Below are 19,653 nucleotides of genomic sequence, written 5' to 3'. Positions count from 1 at the left end.
TAAGTAATAGTACTGACATAGTATAGAATTACGGTAACATTATCATTTTGTAATGTTTACAATGTAAATATAATACAATAATTATATAAAATTGTTTGGTTTGCCCTCATCTTCATTGGAGGTTAAGTGGTAGAGAGGACTTTTAAGTCCTAACTTCGCCTCTGTAAATAAAGTCATTTTTCATTTCATCTTCCAAATAAAAAAGTAAAAAACTTCAGTTTTATCATAGGTACAAAATACCCCTAATATAATAATTATTAATTACTTCCGGATTATTTACAAGCTGATTTAGAAGCAGCATAAAAGTAAGTTATACATTGACAGAATTGATTAGTGGGAAAGGAAAAGGGACCTTTTCTTCTGTTCTTGCGTTATTTTAAAAGTTTACCACTTGTTGTGATTATGGCTGTGTGATCGATTGATGATCCATATTTATTGACTAAACGTTAGTAAAGCCTATCACTCAAGAGGACGGAGAAATTTTATTTCTGTCTGCCACTCTGTCCGTACAATATCTCAAAAATGAACCTATAGGCCTGAAATTGTGCATGAAGCCTCATTTCTATATGAGGAACACTGAGTTCAATGATGATCCATGTCACTTCATGGGATTTGGCTGAGTTTTAGCAAATATTTATACATTGAGTAACCATAATGACAATGAGAAAACAGCAGAATAAATACATTTGTAAACAAACTGAACACACTCATAAGAGATTTTAAAAGGTTAATTTTATTACATGTAGCCTAACTATCCTAACACAGAAAACTTTATTTTAGGCTGACTTTGTGTGTAGGTTTTTTATTGTTTAGGTACTGGCATAAAACCCACTTGAAAGGACAAAAATGTGAATTTATCATGTAACAAGATATCTTGAGAAAGATATTGCTACTACTAGGAAAACTGTAATACAAGTTATGTTTTATTCATAAAAAAATGCTATAACTGAAGTCAATGTTAAATTTGGATTATAGATTGTGTAATATGTTATACACTAATGCCTTAGTTAGTGCACAGAATTTTTAAGGTTTACTTAACATTTCTTTTAATTTTAAATAGCAGCTAGGTTTTTAAGAAACAGTTAGGATCACTACTGTACCATTTGACATTTTCCATGTATGTAACTTCTTGTACTAAAAAAAATGTTAAAGAATGTATATGCCTATGGGGTAAAGTAATATGTAAAAACAAAAATGTCTTTATGGATTTTAATTCCTTCTTTCATCAACAAACCCTCTTTTTGAGCATGTCTTGTCACTAAATCACTAACTCTTACCTAATTAATTTGCTAATAAGAAGTTGGACAAAGCACAACCTGGCCAAATTAGGTTAAACTTGGTAACAATTTAGTTTAAAATATAAAATAACTAATCTTTACCTCATTAATAACTAAAAATCTTCAAATAACGACTCTTGCTTAAAGAAAAGAATCAGTATTTCAAAAGGAGAAAAAAAAAACTAAGCTTGTTTCAACGGTTTGCAATAAGACTTTACTTATCACATTTCCTATTTTAGTTAGAAAAAGACAAAACAAGACAAATAATAACATATTAAATGCATTGTCTTTATCTCTAACTTAATGGTAAACAATAAATAAATTACTTTCACTGAAAACAAACAATGCACTAAATTAGATTTGGTAGTCTGTGAAGAACAATCGTGAATGCACACTCATTCGTGTTTTGAATCTTTTTTCGTTGTTTCAGTTTTTTGTAACAGCAGCGACAGGTCCGGAGCCACGTACTTCTGGTTTGGTGCCGGAAGCTCATAGTCTGGGGACAGGGCTTTTCCTCGATGGTTGAAGACATAGAACGACGGCAAATTCCTCAGTGTCTCCCACGACTTTGCTTCCAAATCCACGGTGGCCCTAATTTCTTTAAAATCTCCGGCAACTGCCATTACGCCATACATGGTGGCAAATAGACTAATAATACCTTGCAGTATTATCTGGAAAGGAAAAACATCAGAAATTAGAATATAAACAGCTGTTTATTGTTAAATAACATAAAATTCACATTATTGAGAAGAAATCCCATATTCACTACGTACTTTGTTTGAAGTTTATTTTTGACGATGGAAGCTTGTGAAGGAAACAGGATTTTTCCGGACATTTGGCATCATTCAGTGAAACAAAAAATCAGTCGTACTACGTTTCGAGATCTATAATAAGATCTCTTCTTCAGTGTTGTGTTTAGTTTTGTATTAAGTGCATGTTTTAGAGTTAGTGTAGTTGACACACAACATGGTGGTTGTGATTCCTGACTTAGGCGTGTTACAATGCCCTGGTATGATTTGTTTATTTTAGCCTAGTTTGTAATTATGTGATAGGTTAGTCATTTACCTGAAGAAGAGATCAGATTGCAGATCTTGAAACGTAGTGTTATTAATTTTTTGTTTCACTGAATGATGGCAAATGTCCGAAAAAATAATCTTGTTTCCTCCACTATGTAGTTTTCTATTTATATTACAATTATGTTTAGTCAAATGCAAATTGTTAAGTTCGTGTAAAATATATTAACTAGTAGCTTTTATTAATCATTAGAGTCTGCTTTAATTGTCGCAATATAATACAAAAACATACAATGGTTTGAAAAAAAGATAATTAAAACAATATTGCTGAAAAAGAATTAGACCTGAGAAGGAACTATAAATGTATTGTTTTAAAAATAGCCAACTCTGACTCAAATATTGTAATTCTATTTCAAAATTGTTTTAATAAACTGAAATGGTTGGGTACACGACGATAGTTGTAAAAGTTCATGTGTACAGGATGGGATACAAGTTGGCATGAACGTGTTAGGATAAATATTAAAATTAAAACATGGGTTTTTTAATTCTAATGTGAGCTATCTTCTTTTGAGGTAAACAGTAATCTAAAATTACTCCATAAGGAGTGTAACAAATTTGCATTGTTTAAAATTTGGTTTTAACTTAAAAATACCACCAGACCCAAACTGCACTATTATTATTTAATAATTCTTCAGAGAATAGAAAAACTATTTTTTTGCTAACTCTAGACCTTTTTTAACTTTGAAATAGGAAGAAAAAGTTTTATAGGAAGGAAGAAAAAATAGTTTTATATGTTCATATTATAATACCATGAGGGTTAATGGGTTCAGAATTCCACTGAATACAGGTTGGAATGTTAAAAACTGTATGCAGATATCCAACATATGTAGATATTAATAAAACAGATTTTTAACAGAAAACAGATTAAAAAGAATAACTTGTGTTTCTTAACCTTAAAAACGTTTAGTTAACATCACTGCATAGTTGAAAACTCCCGGGGTTGTACCCAATTTTAATAGTTTAATTATTTTATAATATTTTTAGTAGAATTTTTTATTTTCTTAGTAAATACTTCAGCTGCTCTCTCCACGTGAATTCATATAAACATGTATGTAAGTAAACCATTTGTTAGAAATTATGCTTGGTGTATGTTTTGACCAAGATATTATTGCTCTCCTAGATATTCTTCGATGAAGAGACTATCATAGAGCTTAGAACTACAACAAGAAGGATTGGAATAAAAAGAGAGGGAAACAGAGTTTAAAAGCTTGAAAGTAGAAGAATGAAGAAGAAGAAGAATAGGAAGAGGAAGTACAAATACTAGGCTAGACACAAGGAAGAGTATCGAGAAGAGGATTAGGTGGCCAAAGCCCGAAGAGAAGAAAGAAGAGGAGAAGGCAAGAGGCCTGGCAAATAAGTCACACACTTGTGTCAGGGGTGGAGGTGGGAACGAGGGGCTTCGGCTCCAGCACATCTCCTGGATATTCTACAACGTTCAGCATTTAGAAATCCCACTTAAACTATATATAGTGGTGGCCGTCTAAATTTTTCTACCATAAGAACGAATTCAAGTCTCTACAACCTTTCTATTAAGAGTTATTGCACAGACAGGCAAAAATTATTTCTAAAATGCAAGTGAATAATGAGTTTCATCATCATACAAGATTATCATATTTTTTGATAAAATCTAATCAAAAATATCACAAACTGAATCACTAAACTTCAGCATGTAGGCCTAAATGTATAAAACTCTGGTGAACTTTTCTATATTTGTTCCACCAGATTATACCGACGTGAAACTGGCCATAGATTCCATCCATAAAAAGAACGAGTACCGGGAACTAGTTCCTAAATTAATCCTAACCTAGTTCATCAACTCAAACCATACAAAATATATATTTAATTAATAACGTGAAGATAAATACTACAAATAAAGATTTTAAATGAACAAACAGTACTTTTATGATAATAATCCCCTTTTATAGCAGCAATTTTCAAGACTGTACTCAATTAAAAGGCAAGTTTTGAGAAACCCTATAAAAGGGCCCATACCTTAAAAGCGTACGAGCCAATTTTGATAAAACTTTCTGTACACATTCACTACATGGTCTAGTATACTAAAATACAAGCCTCATTCTTAGGCCACGCCTATTTCCGGAGCCACATCGATTTTACAGGCCTAGTGCTGACAAAAACCAATCTATGGACAGCCATATCTCAAAAACGTACGAGCCAATTTTGATAAAACTTTCTGCACACATTCACTACATGGTCTAGTATACTAAAATACAAGCCTCATTCTTAGGCCACGCCTATTTCCGGAGCCACATCGATTTTACAGGTCAAGTGCTGACAAAAACCAATCTATGGACAGCCATATCTCAAAAACGTACGAGCCAATTTTGATAAAACTTTCTGTACACATTCACTACATGGTCTAGTATACTAAAATAAAAGCCTCATTCTTAGGCCACGCCTATTTCCGGAGCCACATCGATTTTAGAGGTCAAGTGCTGACAAAAACCAATCTATGGACAGCCATATCTCAAAAACGTACGAGCCAATTTTGATAAAACTTTCTGTACACATTCACTACATGGTCTAGTATACTAAAATACAAGCCTCATTCTTAGGCCACGCCTATTTCCGGAGCCACATCGATTTTACAGGTCAAGTGCTGACAAAAACCAATCTATGGACAGCCATATCTCAAAAGCGTACGAGCCAATTTTGATAAAACTTTCTGCACACATTCACTTCATGGTCTAGTATACTAAAATACAAGCCTCATTCTTAGGCCACGCCTATTTCCGGTGCCACATCGATTTTACAGGCCTAGTGCTGACAAAAACCAATCTATGGACAGCCATATCTAAAAAACGTACGAGCCAATTTTGATAAAACTTTCTGCACACATTCACTTCATGGTCTAGTATACTAAAATACAAGCCTCATTCTTAGGCCACGCCTATTTCCGGAGCCACATCGATTTTACAGGTCAAGTGCTGACAAAAACCAATCTATGGACAGCCATATCTCAAAAACGTACGAGCCAATTTTGATAAAACTTTCTGCACACATTCACTTCATGGTCTAGTATACTAAAATACAAGCCTCATTCTTAGGCCACGCCTATTTCCGGAGCCACATCGATTTTACAGGTCAAGTGCTGACAAAATCCAATCTATGGACAGTCATATCTCAAAAACGTACGAGCCAATTTTGATAAAACTTTCTGCACACATTCACTTCATGGTCTAGTATACTAAAATACAAGCCTCATTCTTAGGCCACGCCTATTTCCGGAGCCACATCGATTTTAGAGGTCAAGTGCTGACAAAAACCAATCTATGGACAGCCATATCTCAAAAACGTACGAGCCAATTTTGATAAAACTTTCTGTACACATTCACTACATGGTCTAGTATACTAAAATACAAGCCTCATTCTTAGGCCACGCCTATTTCCGGAGCCACAATAACTTTATAGGCCAAATGCTGACAAAAACCAATCTATGGACAGCCATATCTCAAAAACGTACGAGCCAATTTTGATAAAACTTTCTGTACACATTCACTACATGGTCTAGTATACTAAAATACAAGCCTCATTCTTAGGCCACGCCTATTTCCGGAGCCACATCGATTTTACAGGCCCTAGTGCTGACAAAAACCAATCTATGGACAGCCATATCTCAAAAACGTACGAGCCAATTTTGATAAAACTTTCTGCACACATTCACTTCATGGTCTAGTATACTAAAATACAAGCCTCATTCTTAGGCCACGCCTATTTCCGGAGCCACATCGATTTTACAGGTCAAGTGCTGACAAAAACCAATCTATGGACAGCCATATCTCAAAAACGTATGAGCCAATTTTGATAAAACTTTCTGCACACATTCACTTCATGGTCTAGTATACTAAAATACAAGCCTCATTCTTAGGCCACGCCTATTTCCGGAGCCACATCGATTTTACAGGTCAAGTGCTGACAAAAACCAATCTATGGACAGCCATATCTCAAAAACGTACGAGCCAATTTTTATCAAACTTTCTGCACTCATTCACTTCATGGTCTAGTATACTAAAATACAAGCCTCATTCTTAGGCCACGCCTATTTCCGGAGCCACATCGATTTTACAGGTCAAGTGCTGACAAAAACCAATCTATGGACAGCCATATCTCAAAAACGTACGAGCCAATTTTGATAAACCTTTCTGTACACATTCACTACATGGTCTAGTATACTAAAATACAAGCCTCATTCTTAGGCCACGCCTATTTCCGGAGCCACATCGATTTTACAGGCCTAGTGCTGACAAAAACCAATCTATGGACAGCCATATCTCAAAAACGTACGAGCCAATTTTGATAAAACTTTCTGTACACATTCACTACATGGTCTAGTATACTAAAATAAAAGCCTCATTCTTAGGCCACGCCTATTTCCGGAGCCACATCGATTTTACAGGCCTAGTGCTGACAAAACCCAATCTATGGACAGCCATATCTCAAAAACGTACGAGCCAATTTTGATAAACCTTTCTGTACACATTCACTACATGGTCTAGTATACTAAAATACAAGCCTCATTCTTAGGCCACGCCTATTTCCGGAGCCACATCGATTTTACAGGCCTAGTGCTGACAAAAACCAATCTATGGACAGCCATATCTCAAAAACGTACGAGCCAATTTTTGATAAAACTTTCTGTACACATTCACTACATGGTCTAGTATACTAAAATACAAGCCTCATTCTTAGGCCACGCCTATTTCCGGAGCCACATCGATTTTACAGGCCTAGTGCTGACAAAAACTAATCTATGGACAGCAAACTTCTTTATTTAATGATTTATGTAGTCACTAAATGGATATTGTAATGTAATAGTTGACGCTATTCTGTATTTATACTATATATAAAATTCCTATATGTACTGTCTTTGTTCAAAACATTGATGTTAAAATCTCCGGCTATGATAATATTCTTGAATTTATCATTTGATGTATTACATAACAAATCAAGTTACTCGGCGATACTGAGTACAAACACTGGATACTTGAAACCAGCATTATTTCCTTATTGTTTACGTTTTAAATACTAGAACTCTGAATCAGTATTTCATACTTGTAACGTTTTAAATACTAGAATACTTTAAATCAGTATTTTTAACGCTGAAAATACTGAGTATATTCCCTAATAAACACTGTTTATTTAATTAAACACAGTTTATGAGTACTTCTGTAAACAGCTGTAGTGATTCCTTTACATAAGAGTGGCCTAATTACCGACTGTAATAACTACAGACCAATCTCTTTACTTTCTACCTTTGCTAAAGTGAATCAAGAAGAAGAATCAAGAATCTTTATTTCCAAAGTACATTACAATAATAATTTGTTCACACACAAAAATTACATCAAAAAGTACAATGGATAGGCACCTCTGAGCTATTAGCTGAGTTGAGGTTGCCATCACTAATTAATTTAAGGCAGATGGGCCTGGCAGCTCCTCTTTCAGAGTAAGATTTACATAATTAGAGTAATGAATAAACCATACCAATATTTAAAACAAAGCACAAAATTAAGTTGTATTTCATAATGAAATTCAATACATTACATTACCACAACATATAAAAAAATAAAATTACTACATAAATTCACATACACATACATACATATACATAAATCCACACACATACAGATACATATACATTTATACACATTCACACATACATACAAATACACACACATAAACATAAATTTACAAACACATACATTACTGAAACATATAACACACATACAAAACACACTACAAAGATACTTAGACACAATAGATAAAGATGTAACCATTACACACTCATACAATAAAACAAGTCTTCAACAAAATATCTAATTTATGAGTCGCTCTACATCAACAATTGTAAAAAGCCAGCATTTCAAACTTCGTATGAATGTACCCAATGTTTTCGACGAGGGACACATCGAAAGGTAATTTGTTATAGAGCTTCGGAGCTATGAATGTATAAAAACGCTTGTAGACTTCTAATTTAGGAAAAGGAATAGTTACTCGGTTTAAAATTTGTAACCTAATCGAGTGTGAACATTTACATTTCCCAGTGTGTGGCCGCCTCTTGAGAAAAATATCCTGAGTACCCTATAAATGTACAAATATCTAAGCGGAAGTATTCCAAGCTGAATATAAAGAGGAAAAGAAGAATCACGCCGATTAGCCCTGACAATAACCCTAATGATCTTGTTTTGATTTATAATAATAGGTCGAATAATAGAATAATAGGCTCCTCCCCAACATGAAATACCATATTGTAATTTAGAGTTAATTATAGAATAGTAAAATAGTTTTCAAGACAGATATTGGACATAAATACTGAAGAAAATAAAACTTCCTCAATGAATTGTTTAAATAGTTTTTTACATTCAAAATGTGTTCCCTCCAATTACACCTTTCATCCAGAATAACCCCCAGATACTTTATTTGTTCCACCCTCTCAATTTTAACGCAACCCTGACATGGATTTCTCCCGAAAATTAAGCATTGCTTGCATTTAAAAAATATATCTTGTTGTATGTCTTTTCTATTTCTTAGAGAAAAATTCATAAACTTCGTCTTTACGCTCAAGACCATCCTATTTCTAGCAAACCACGTTTTCAATTTCGCCAAGGTCTTCTTGCATTACGCTATACACTATTTGACTATTTATAGTGGAATAGCAAAGGGCAGTGTCATCTGCAAAACAAGTTAGGGAACCCGATAGATTTCCATTACACAAGCTATTAATATAGACTAAAAATAGTATTGGACCCAAAACAGACCCTTGTGGTACTCCAAATTTAATCGGGAGAGTTGAACTGACGGAGTTCAGAAATCTTACACATTGAGATCGGTTTGTTAGATAGCTCTTAAACCATTCATAAGGGATACCTCTAACTCCAGCTACCCAAAGATAGTCTAGTAAAATTTTGTGATCCACGGCATCAAATGCCTTAGTTATATCAATAAATATTCCACTGACAAATTTACCACTGTTAATTCCTTCATAAACGTCTGAACAGAACTTTAAGAGAGCATCTTCAGTAGAATTTTTGCCCATAAACCCAAATTGATTTGCACAAAAAAACTTATTAGAATCTAAAAACTGAACCAACCTGACTTTCATAATCTTTTCCATTATTTTAGAGACAACAGATAAAAGAGAAATCGGTCGATAGTTATTGAGATCTTTATTGGAACCTTTCTTGTGAAGTGGGACAACTAGTGCAGTTTTTAAAGAGATAGGAAAGATACCAGTTTTGAAACTAAGGTTAATTAGAAATGCCAACACAGGAGACTAGATATGACCCATTTTTTTCATTACATGCGCTGAAATACCATCAATACCAGGAGACTTGTTAGACTTTAAATTGTTGATAACAGCTAGAACTTCTTCAGAACTAGTAGGATAGCAAAAAAATGAATTATCCGAAAACTTAGCAGGAAAACATTGGGTGTACATATGATAATCAAAGCCATCAAAACAGTCAGATTCGTTCATTAGGTTTTCAACTGCATTAACGAAAAAAAGATTGAACTCATTAGCGACATTAGTAACAGTAAATTTTAGTTTGAATTTATTTAAGTGAATTTTCATTTGCTTTGTAACTGCAGCAGCACACTTTTAATCAATTTTTTTTAGGAGCTTATAAAAAATCAAAGTTTTATTGAATTTTTCTTTGAGCTAAAAATATTTTTGTAATAAAAGGAATCTCTCCACAGGCACTTGCCTCTAGAGGCCCTAGTTATTTTTGAAAATATTTCTTTTAATTTACGAGTGTTTTTGTTTTAATTTTATTTACAAGAATGTTACATTTTTATTTAAGTTTGCTCATTAGGTTTGTACATTGTGTATACCAATTCATATAATGTGTTATTGTAATATTTTCAAAAATAAATTCTATTCTATTCTATTCTATACTTCAGGACTAGTAAAGTAATCCGTACGAGAAAATATTTGTACCTTGTAACAGAGTACTAAATACAAAGTACCTGTTTTCTGTATTTTTAGTTCTCAGTAACCGTTACAGATACTGTAGAAAAGTAACCGTTACAAAGTACTGATTACTGAAATACCGTCTCACCGCTAGTGGACAGTGGTTCGGTAGCTCCGGCATTTAGCAGTGAACCGTCCCTGGCGTAGGTTAAATGCAATTTATTCTGCACATTCAATATATTATAATGAAAACTGGCAGAAGAAACCGTATGGAATAGTTGTTATTAGTTGTTTATTGTAGTGTTTAAAAAGTATAAAAGTAGTGTGTTAAAGTAAAAGTTAGTGTGTTAAATAGTGTTAAAAAGTGTTTACCTACAAGTAAGTTTATCTTACAGTTACTTCAAATGAATGTAAAGTATGAATGTAAGAATGTATAAAGTGGCTACAATATGTATGCGAGGATTAACCTCAATATGCTCTACGATTTTCCAGGTGAGTTGATTTAATAGATTAGATTTTTTTAGCACATAACCTAGATAGATTGGTTTTTGTCAGCACTTGACCTGTAAAATCGATGTGGCTCCGGAAATAGGCGTGGCCTAAGAATGAGGCTTTTATTTTAGTATACTAGACCATGTAGTGAGAGTGTACAGAAAGTTTTATCAAAATTGGCTCGTACGTTTTTAAGATATGGCTGTCCATAGATTGGTTTTTGTCAGCACTTGGCCCGTAAAATCGATGTGGCTCCGGAAATAGGCGTGGCCTAAGAATGAGGCTTATATTTTAGTATACTAGACCATGTAGTGAATGTGTACAGAAAGTTTTATCAAAATTGGCTCGTACATTTTTGAGATATGGCCGTCCATAGATTGGTTTTTGTCAGCACTTGGCCTGTAAAATCGATGTAGCTCCGGAAATAGGCGTGGCCTAAGAATGAGGCTTATATTTTAGTATACTAGACCATGTAGTGAATGTGTACAGAAAGTTTTATCAAAATTGGCTCGTACATTTTTGAGATATGGCCGTCCATAGATTGGTTTTTGTCAGCAATTGGCCTGTAAAATCGATGTAGCTCCGGAAATAGGCGTGGCCTAAGAATGAGGCTTTTATTTTAGTATACTAGACCATGTAGTGAATGTGTACAGAAAGTTTTATCAAAATTGGCTCGTACGTTTTTGAGATATGGCTGTCCATAGATTGGTTTTTGTCAGCACTTGGCCTGTAAAATCGATGTGGCTCCGGAAATAGGCGTGGCCTAAGAATGAGGCTTATATTTTAGTATACTAGACCATGTAGTGAATGTGTACAGAAAGTTTTATCAAAATTGGCTCGTACATTTTTGAGATATGGCCGTCCATAGATTGGTTTTTTGTCAGCACTTGGCCTGTAAAATCGATGTGGCTCCGGAAATAGGCGCGTGGCCTAAGAATGAGGCTTGTATTTTAGTATACTAGACCATGTAGTGAATGTGTACAGAAAGTTTTATCAAAATTGGCTCGTACATTTTTTGAGATATGGCTGTCCATAGATTGGTTTTTGTCAGCACTTGGCCTGTAAAATCGATGTGGCTCCGGAAATAGGCGTGGCCTAAGAATGAGGCTTGTATTTTAGTATACTAGACCATGTAGTGAATGTGTACAGAAAGTTTTATCAAAATTGGCTCGTACATTTTTGAGATATGGCTGTCCATAGATTGGTTTTTGTCAGCACTTGGCCTGTAAAATCGATGTGGCTCCGGAAATAGGCGTGGCCTAAGAATGAGGCTTATATTTTAGTATACTAGACCATGTAGTGAATGTGTACAGAAAGTTTTATCAAAATTGGCTCGTACATTTTTGAGATATGGCCGTCCATAGATTGGTTTTTGTCAGCAATTGGCCTGTAAAATCGATGTGGCTCCGGAAATAGGCGTGGCCTAAGAATGAGGCTTGTATTTTAGTATACTAGACCATGTAGTGAATGTGTACAGAAAGTTTTATCAAAATTGGCTCGTACGTTTTTGAGATATGGCTGTCCATAGATTGGTTTTTGTCAGCACTTGGCCCGTAAAATCAATGTGGCTCCGGAAATAGGCGTGGCCTAAGAATGAGGCTTATATTTTAGTATACTAGACCATGTAGTGAATGTGTACAGAAAGTTTTATCAAAATTGGCTCGTACATTTTTTAGATATGGCTGTCTATAGATTGGTTTTTGTCAGCACTTGGCCCGTAAAATCAATGTGGCTCCGGAAATAGGCGTGGCCTAAGAATGAGGCTTATATTTTAGTATACTAGACCATGTAGTGAATGTGTACAGAAAGTTTTATCAAAATTGGCTCGTACATTTTTGAGATATGGCCGTCCATAGATTGGTTTTTGTCAGCACTTGGCCTGTAAAATCGATGTGGCTCCGGAAATAGGCGTGGCCTAAGAATGAGGCTTATATTTTAGTATACTAGACCATGTATTGAATGTGTACAGAAAGTTTTATCAAAATTGGCTCGTACATTTTTGAGATATGGCCGTCCATAGATTGGTTTTTTGTCAGCACTTGGCCTGTAAAATCGATGTGGCTCCGGAAATAGGCGTGGCTTAAGAATGAGGCTTGTATTTTAGTATACTAGACCATGTAGTGAATGTGTACAGAAAGTTTTATCAAAATTGGCTCGTACATTTTTGAGATATGGCTGTCCATAGATTGGTTTTTGTCAGCACTTGGCCCGTAAAATCAATGTGGCTCCGGAAATAGGCGTGGCCTAAGAATGAGGCTTATATTTTAGTATACTAGACCATGTAGTGAATGTGTACAGAAAGTTTTATCAAAATTGGCTCGTACATTTTTGAGATATGGCCGTCCATAGATTGGTTTTTTGTCAGCACTTGGCCTATAAAGTTATTGTGGCTCCGGAAATAGGCGTGGCCTAAGAATGAGGCTTGTATTTTAGTATAGTAGACCATGTAGTGAATGTGTACAGAAAGTTTTATCAAAATTGGCTCGTACGTTTTTGAGATATGGCTGTCCATAGATTGGTTTTTGTCAGCACTTGGCCTGTAAAATCGATGTGGCTCCGGAAATAGGCGTGGCCTAAGAATGAGGCTTATATTTTAGTATACTAGACCATGTAGTGAATGTGTACAGAAAGTTTTATCAAAATTGGCTCGTACATTTTTGAGATATGGCCGTCCATAGATTGGTTTTTGTCAGCACTTGGCCTGTAAAATCGATGTGGCTCCGGAAATAGGCGTGGCCTAAGAATGAGGCTTGTATTTTAGTATACTAGACCATGTATTGAATGTGTACAGAAAGTTTTATCAAAATTGGCTCGTACATTTTTGAGATATGGCCGTCCATAGATTGGTTTTTGTCAGCACTTGGCCCGTAAAATCAATGTGGCTCCGGAAATAGGCGTGGCCTAAGAATGAGGCTTATATTTTAGTATACTAGACCATGTAGTGAATGTGTACAGAAAGTTTTATCAAAATTGGCTCGTACATTTTTGAGATATGGCCGTCCATAGATTGGTTTTTGTCAGCACTTGGCCCGTAAAATCGATGTGGCTCCGGAAATAGGCGTGGCCTAAGAATGAGGCTTGTATTTTAGTATACTAGACCATGTAGTGAATGTGTACAGAAAGTTTTATCAAAATTGGCTCGTACATTTTTTGAGATATGGCTGTCTATAGATTGGTTTTTGTCAGCACTTGGCCTATAAAGTTATTGTGGCTCCGGAAATAGGCGTGGCCTAAGAATGAGGCTTGTATTTTAGTATAGTAGACCATGTAGTGAATGTGTACAGAAAGTTTTATCAAAATTGGCTCGTACGTTTATGAGATATGGCTGTCCATAGATTGGTTTTTGTCAGCACTTGGCCTATAAAGTTATTGTGGCTCCGGAAATAGGCGTGGCCTAAGAATGAGGCTTATATTTTAGTATACTAGACCATGTAGTGAATGTGTACAGAAAGTTTTATCAAAATTGGCTCGTACATTTTTGAGATACGGCCGTCCATAGATTGGTTTTTGTCAGCACTTGGCCTGTAAAATCGATGTAGCTCCGGAAATAGGCGTGGCCTAAGAATGAGGCTTATATTTTAGTATACTAGACCATGTATTGAATGTGTACAGAAAGTCTTATCAAAATTGGCTCGTACATTTTTGAGATATGGCCGTCCATAGATTGGTTTTTGTCAGCAATTGGCCTGTAAAATCGATGTGGCTCCGGACATAGGCGTGGCCTAAGAATGAGGCTTGTATTTTAGTATACTAGACCATGTATTGAATGTGTACAGAAAGTTTTATCAAAATTGGCTCGTACATTTTTGAGATATGGCCGTCCATAGATTGGTTTTTGTCAGCACTTGGCCCGTAAAATCAATGTGGCTCCGGAAATAGGCGTGGCCTAAGAATGAGGCTTATATTTTAGTATACTAGACCATGTAGTGAATGTGTACAGAAAGTTTTATCCAAATTGGCTCGTACATTTTTGAGATATGGCCGTCCATAGATTGGTTTTTGTCAGCACTTGGCCCGTAAAATCGATGTGGCTCCGGAAATAGGCGTGGCCTAAGAATGAGGCTTGTATTTTAGTATACTAGACCATGTAGTGAATGTGTACAGAAAGTTTTATCAAAATTGGCTCGTACGTTTTTAAGATATGGCTGTCCATAGATTGGTTTTTGTCAGCACTTGGCCCGTAAAATCTATGTGGCTCCGGAAATAGGCGTGGCCTAAGAATGAGGCTTATATTTTAGTATACTAGACCATGTAGTGAATGTGTACAGAAAGTTTTATCAAAATTGGCTCGTACATTTTTGAGATATGGCCGTCCATAGATTGGTTTTTGTCAGCACTTGGCCTGTAAAATCGATGTAGCTCCGGAAATAGGCGTGGCCTAAGAATGAGGCTTATATTTTAGTATAGCCTACTAGACCATGTAGTGAATGTGTACAGAAAGTTTTATCAAAATTGGCTCGTACATTTTTGAGATATGGCCGTCCATAGATTGGTTTTTGTCAGCAATTGGCCTGTAAAATCGATGTGGCTCCGGAAATAGGCGTGGCCTAAGAATGAGGCTTGTATTTTAGTATACTAGACCATGTAGTGAATGTGTACAGAAAGTTTTATCAAAATTGGCTCGTACGTTTTTGAGATATGGCTGTCCATAGATTGGTTTTTGTCAGCACTTTGCCTGTAAAATCGATGTAGCTCCGGAAATAGGCGTGGCCTAAGAATGAGGCTTGTATTTCAGTATAGTAGACCATGTAGTGAATGTGTACAGAAAGTTTTATCAAAATTGGCTCGTACGTTTTTGAGATATGGCCGTCCATAGATTGGTATTTGTCCAAAAATAGAAGAGGTCTATAATGAGGTTAGTAATATAATACAGTAGATCATGTATTCAAAGTAATGTATTAAGTATAATCTATAGATATTTTTGTATTTGTTCTTTTTTTAAATTATAAAATTTAATTTTAATAATATAATTTAATCCTGAAGTGATTGAACTGGTTCAGGAACTAGGTTAGTTGTAGTTCAGGAACTAGGTCAGGAGTAGTTCATGAACCAGGTTAGGATTCAAGTCAGCGGATTAGTTCTTTTTATGGATGGAATCTATGGCCAGTTTCACACTGCTCAGATTATCACATTTATTAATTTTTTGTTTACACTTGTAAAAACAAATTTTTCAAAAAGATTATTATCAATGATTACATTTTTTAAATGTACAGCCCATTTGCTTTAAGACATGACAAAAAGTATAACTTCATTGAAATTGTAACCAAAGAGTACAAAAATACAATTACAATACAGAAATTACTCAATTCCAAATTACACACCAAGTTTTCTTTTAGACGTTTGAGTTTGTAGTGAGATGAATTTGCAATCATCCATTGAATATCCTGTAATACAAGTACCTACCGTAGTAAGTCTAATACTGATTACAAAAATTATACTTTACTCTAAATTAAAATACAGATTAAAATTTTACATCAAGATCGGATGTTACTCACATCAAAAGGTAAAGACGTAAACTGCTGTTCTGTTATCCTCAGGTAGGATCGATCTAAAAAAACAAAATGTGTAATAAATTTGGTATCAGATATTTATTGTTGGCAACATTGACAAATTTATTATAACTTATTAACTGCTTATCACTATAATTGGGATACATCAACAGATGTCCACCAAACTCCAGAAATGAACCACAAATATAAAATAAGGAACATTGTATTAATTTACTGATGCTCTAAAATTATTTTAATAACTAACAATAATAAATCTCTTTATATTGGATGATTTTAAAGGATAACAGGATTTCAGACACATACCAGTGTGTTATAAAATCTGAAACACAGTTTTTACGATACATCACAATGGCATATGTCCAAAATCCTATTATCCTTAAATTAGTAGTATGCAGCTTATGTTTGAAATAGGATGTAACTATGTTACATTTAAATAATGTATATAAGATATACACAAATAACCAAGCCAATTATGTTAACATATAAAAAATATATATTAATGGGAAAGCAAATATTTTTACAAATACAACAATTGTACAAAGGAATTTTATAAACAGGTTTTTAAGAAACTTTATATCATATTGATAGCCATTAAGCCCAAAACATACTACAACTTCCATCTTTCACCAAACAGATCAAAACCTCGTGGAATTACTTTGTGCAGAGGTTTGTGGTAAGTTTAGAAATATAATAATGCAGACATATCTAAACAAGACAATGGAGAGTAAAGCCTAACACGAGTAAACCATAAGAATCACCAGCAATGGAACCACAAGACATACTCTTGTACTCCCTCTACCGTTTGGTACACTAAGCTGCTAAAAATAATCTATATAGACCTAATTTGGAAAAATATGCAATTCCTAGAATAGTGTTTATTTTAGACTATGTATAAAATATGTATGACAAGTTTCATACAAATAAGTTTTTTTACTCCTATGTTGTTGAGGTAGCAGCTATATATGCATTACTTTTTGTATTAATAGTTGGCCTTGATTATTGATATAAATAATAATTACTGTATTATAAAACATGCTTGACCTATGAATCAATATTACATATTGGTCTATATTTCTACACAATGAATGAAATTTATAATCTATGAAATTGAAGGCTTACTGCATACAGTATGACAGAAAAGTTTAGGATAGGATTAGTTCTGTGCAGGTTCTATTTTGAAATTAATTCTTTCTATGGATTGTATCTATGGACAGAGACACCCATTCATAGAACCAGAGACTACATGTTCGTATAGTAGTGAGCTTGTTTAGGTTTGAGGCTGGTGAGAATAGTGGATCTACTTTGTATACAAGCTGTAATTGAATACTGCCACTTCTACAGGTAGGCAAAGAAATTATCCACTTTCCTTCTCCACCCCTCACGAGTTGTATGCCCTAGGAAGCATCCTTCTTTACTCCCCCTCCCACTCCTGCCCAACCATAACAATATCAAAGCACTTCCTGTGCTGCCTGCTCTAGGAACCTAGCCATAGGGTCAGATGACCCTACATGTGAATTTAATATGTTATTGATAGATACTATTTTGTAAAAAAAAAAACACAAATAACTGTTATTATTGTCCATTAGACTTCTTCAGTATGAATTGACAGTACCGACAGTCAAATTACAGTCTACTTGTGTACATGTTCTCTGATGTAATAGACCTACTAGGTTAAACATAAAATGTTTTCTCATAGGCAAAGGCCTATCTGAAAATTCATTGCAACAAATCAATGTATTACTCATTTATCTCTAAGGTCAAAAAGAACTATGTATTTTAAACTGAATAAATAATAAAGAATCACAGGCAATCGGTATAGGCTTCCTTTGATAACACTATGACTAATGAATTTTATTGGAATTATTTATATACTTACGTTGTGCTGCAGAATAAGCTGCATGAAGCAATGAAAAGAAGCCTATTGATATTATAAGTTTGTGAAATGTTGTTGCCATTGTAATTCAATTCATATAAAAAGAATTGTCATAAAAATAGTCAACTTATTAACCTCAACCATAAACACTATGTTAACAAAAGTAAACTACAATACTGAAATTGTGACATGATTCAGTTCTGAACAGTACAAAGACCAAATTTTACAGGCAGGCTCCAGTAAAAACAGGTGCCTCTAAATAGTCAACATTTGCATCTCGCTCGGTAGCGAGTGAACTGATTAATCAATTGTATAAAACAAATAATCTTGTAGTTTGTATATTTTATAAAAATTTAACAAGACAAATAAAAATATATGTATTTCCCTCTACCGTTTGGTACACTAAGCTGCTAAAAACGTGCAAATCGTCTTCTTTAGACCAAGTGAGCATTAAGCCTCTGGTTCTAGCGGTCTTCCAGCCCTTAATCATATACTTTATCTTTTAAATATTCAAGAAGTATACACTTTACAAGTAAAACTAAAAATGCTCGGATGCCAATTATTTTCTCATAAGCGCGTAAATGGGTTTGTAACTACCAGTGTTCTTAAGGAGTAAAATTCAAGATGATTTCACTACAGCCATAAAGAATTGGCAAATAAAATCAATTAAATTTGGAAAATTTGCTAGTTTTAATTTCAGTTTCAATCTATGGAGGTACATTTTAGCGTGCGGTCAACTATGAGTGAAGCAATACGGTATGCTTCTTTTTAAACTACCTTAATAAAACTTGGTTGAAGTAGAACCATAACCAAATTATAAATGTCTTCAAAATGTACAAATACAAAACGATTGGAAGGTCCTATCACCATTCGAAGACTATATAAAATGGGACTAGATGCAGATAGTCATGCAAAAATCTTGACACTGTTACTGAAGAGGAATAGTTTGGAATTATTGGTATTGGTTAATTAAAATTATCGATTAAATTCATCATGAACGCGTTAATTAAAGATATATGAAAACAAACCAGCTGGTATGGTTTTCTACAGCTAGTAAAAAACTAAAGTAAGGTGGTTCAATAAAGGGGTGTCTAGTTAAACTTTTTACGTTTCTTTACAAAACATGCCTGAACCAATTTCAGTTAGTCTTTTATTACTTCGCAGCCGTAAAACTTGTAATTATTTCAGTATATGATTTATTCCTGAGCTTTAAATACTTTAGAAGTAATGAACCACAAATGTTTATTAATTATTTCCCAATAAAAGTATGATCATTCATACCAAAAACATGTAAAATTCAATGCATTTTCATTATAAGAATCTTTCTCTTTGAAAATAAAAAGATGTTTCGTGATTTATCGTAGTATTGAGGGCAAATATTAATGGCTAGACACTTTAACATGGTTTTCTATAATCCTGTTCGATAATTATTTGAGTTTAAGTGTGCCTCGATAAAATTGCCCCTACAGTAAATGCCCTCTCAACCGACCAACACGGAGCC

The 19,653-nt window shown here is 34.4% G+C and overlaps 1 protein-coding gene across 1 annotated transcript; it reads right to left on the bottom strand.

Moving 5' to 3' along the window:
- Positions 1-1,468: 1,468 nt before the first annotated feature.
- Positions 1,469-18,368, bottom strand: LOC124374021 (ER membrane protein complex subunit 5-like). Its single transcript, XM_046832324.1, has 3 exons — positions 18,156-18,368; positions 16,265-16,317; positions 1,469-1,948 (listed from the first exon to the last, which is right to left on the bottom strand). The coding sequence occupies exons 1-3, from the start codon at positions 18,232-18,234 to the stop codon at positions 1,673-1,675; spliced, it is 408 nt and encodes a 135-aa protein (XP_046688280.1). The 5' UTR covers positions 18,235-18,368; the 3' UTR covers positions 1,469-1,672.
- Positions 18,369-19,653: the final 1,285 nt, after the last annotated feature.

Source organism: Homalodisca vitripennis, unplaced genomic scaffold (genome assembly GCF_021130785.1).
Source record: "Homalodisca vitripennis isolate AUS2020 unplaced genomic scaffold, UT_GWSS_2.1 ScUCBcl_6989;HRSCAF=14476, whole genome shotgun sequence".
Lineage (NCBI taxonomy): Eukaryota > Metazoa > Arthropoda > Insecta > Hemiptera > Cicadellidae > Homalodisca > Homalodisca vitripennis.
Note: the sequence above shows the minus strand (reverse complement) of the source record. Positions and strands in the feature narration are given on the sequence as shown.

Bases quoted from the DNA above. Each gene is read 5' to 3' on its own strand.
- LOC124374021 (XM_046832324.1), bottom strand. From the start codon at position 18,234: ATGGCAACAACATTTCACAAACTTATAATATCAATAGGCTTCTTTTCA. The intron at 16,318-18,155 runs GTAAGTATATAA...TTGTTTTTTTAG, and splicing joins AGCTTATTCTGCAGCACAAC to ATCGATCCTACCTGAGGATA. The intron at 1,949-16,264 runs GTGAGTAACATC...TTTCCTTTCCAG, and splicing joins TTACGTCTTTACCTTTTGAT to ATAATACTGCAAGGTATTAT.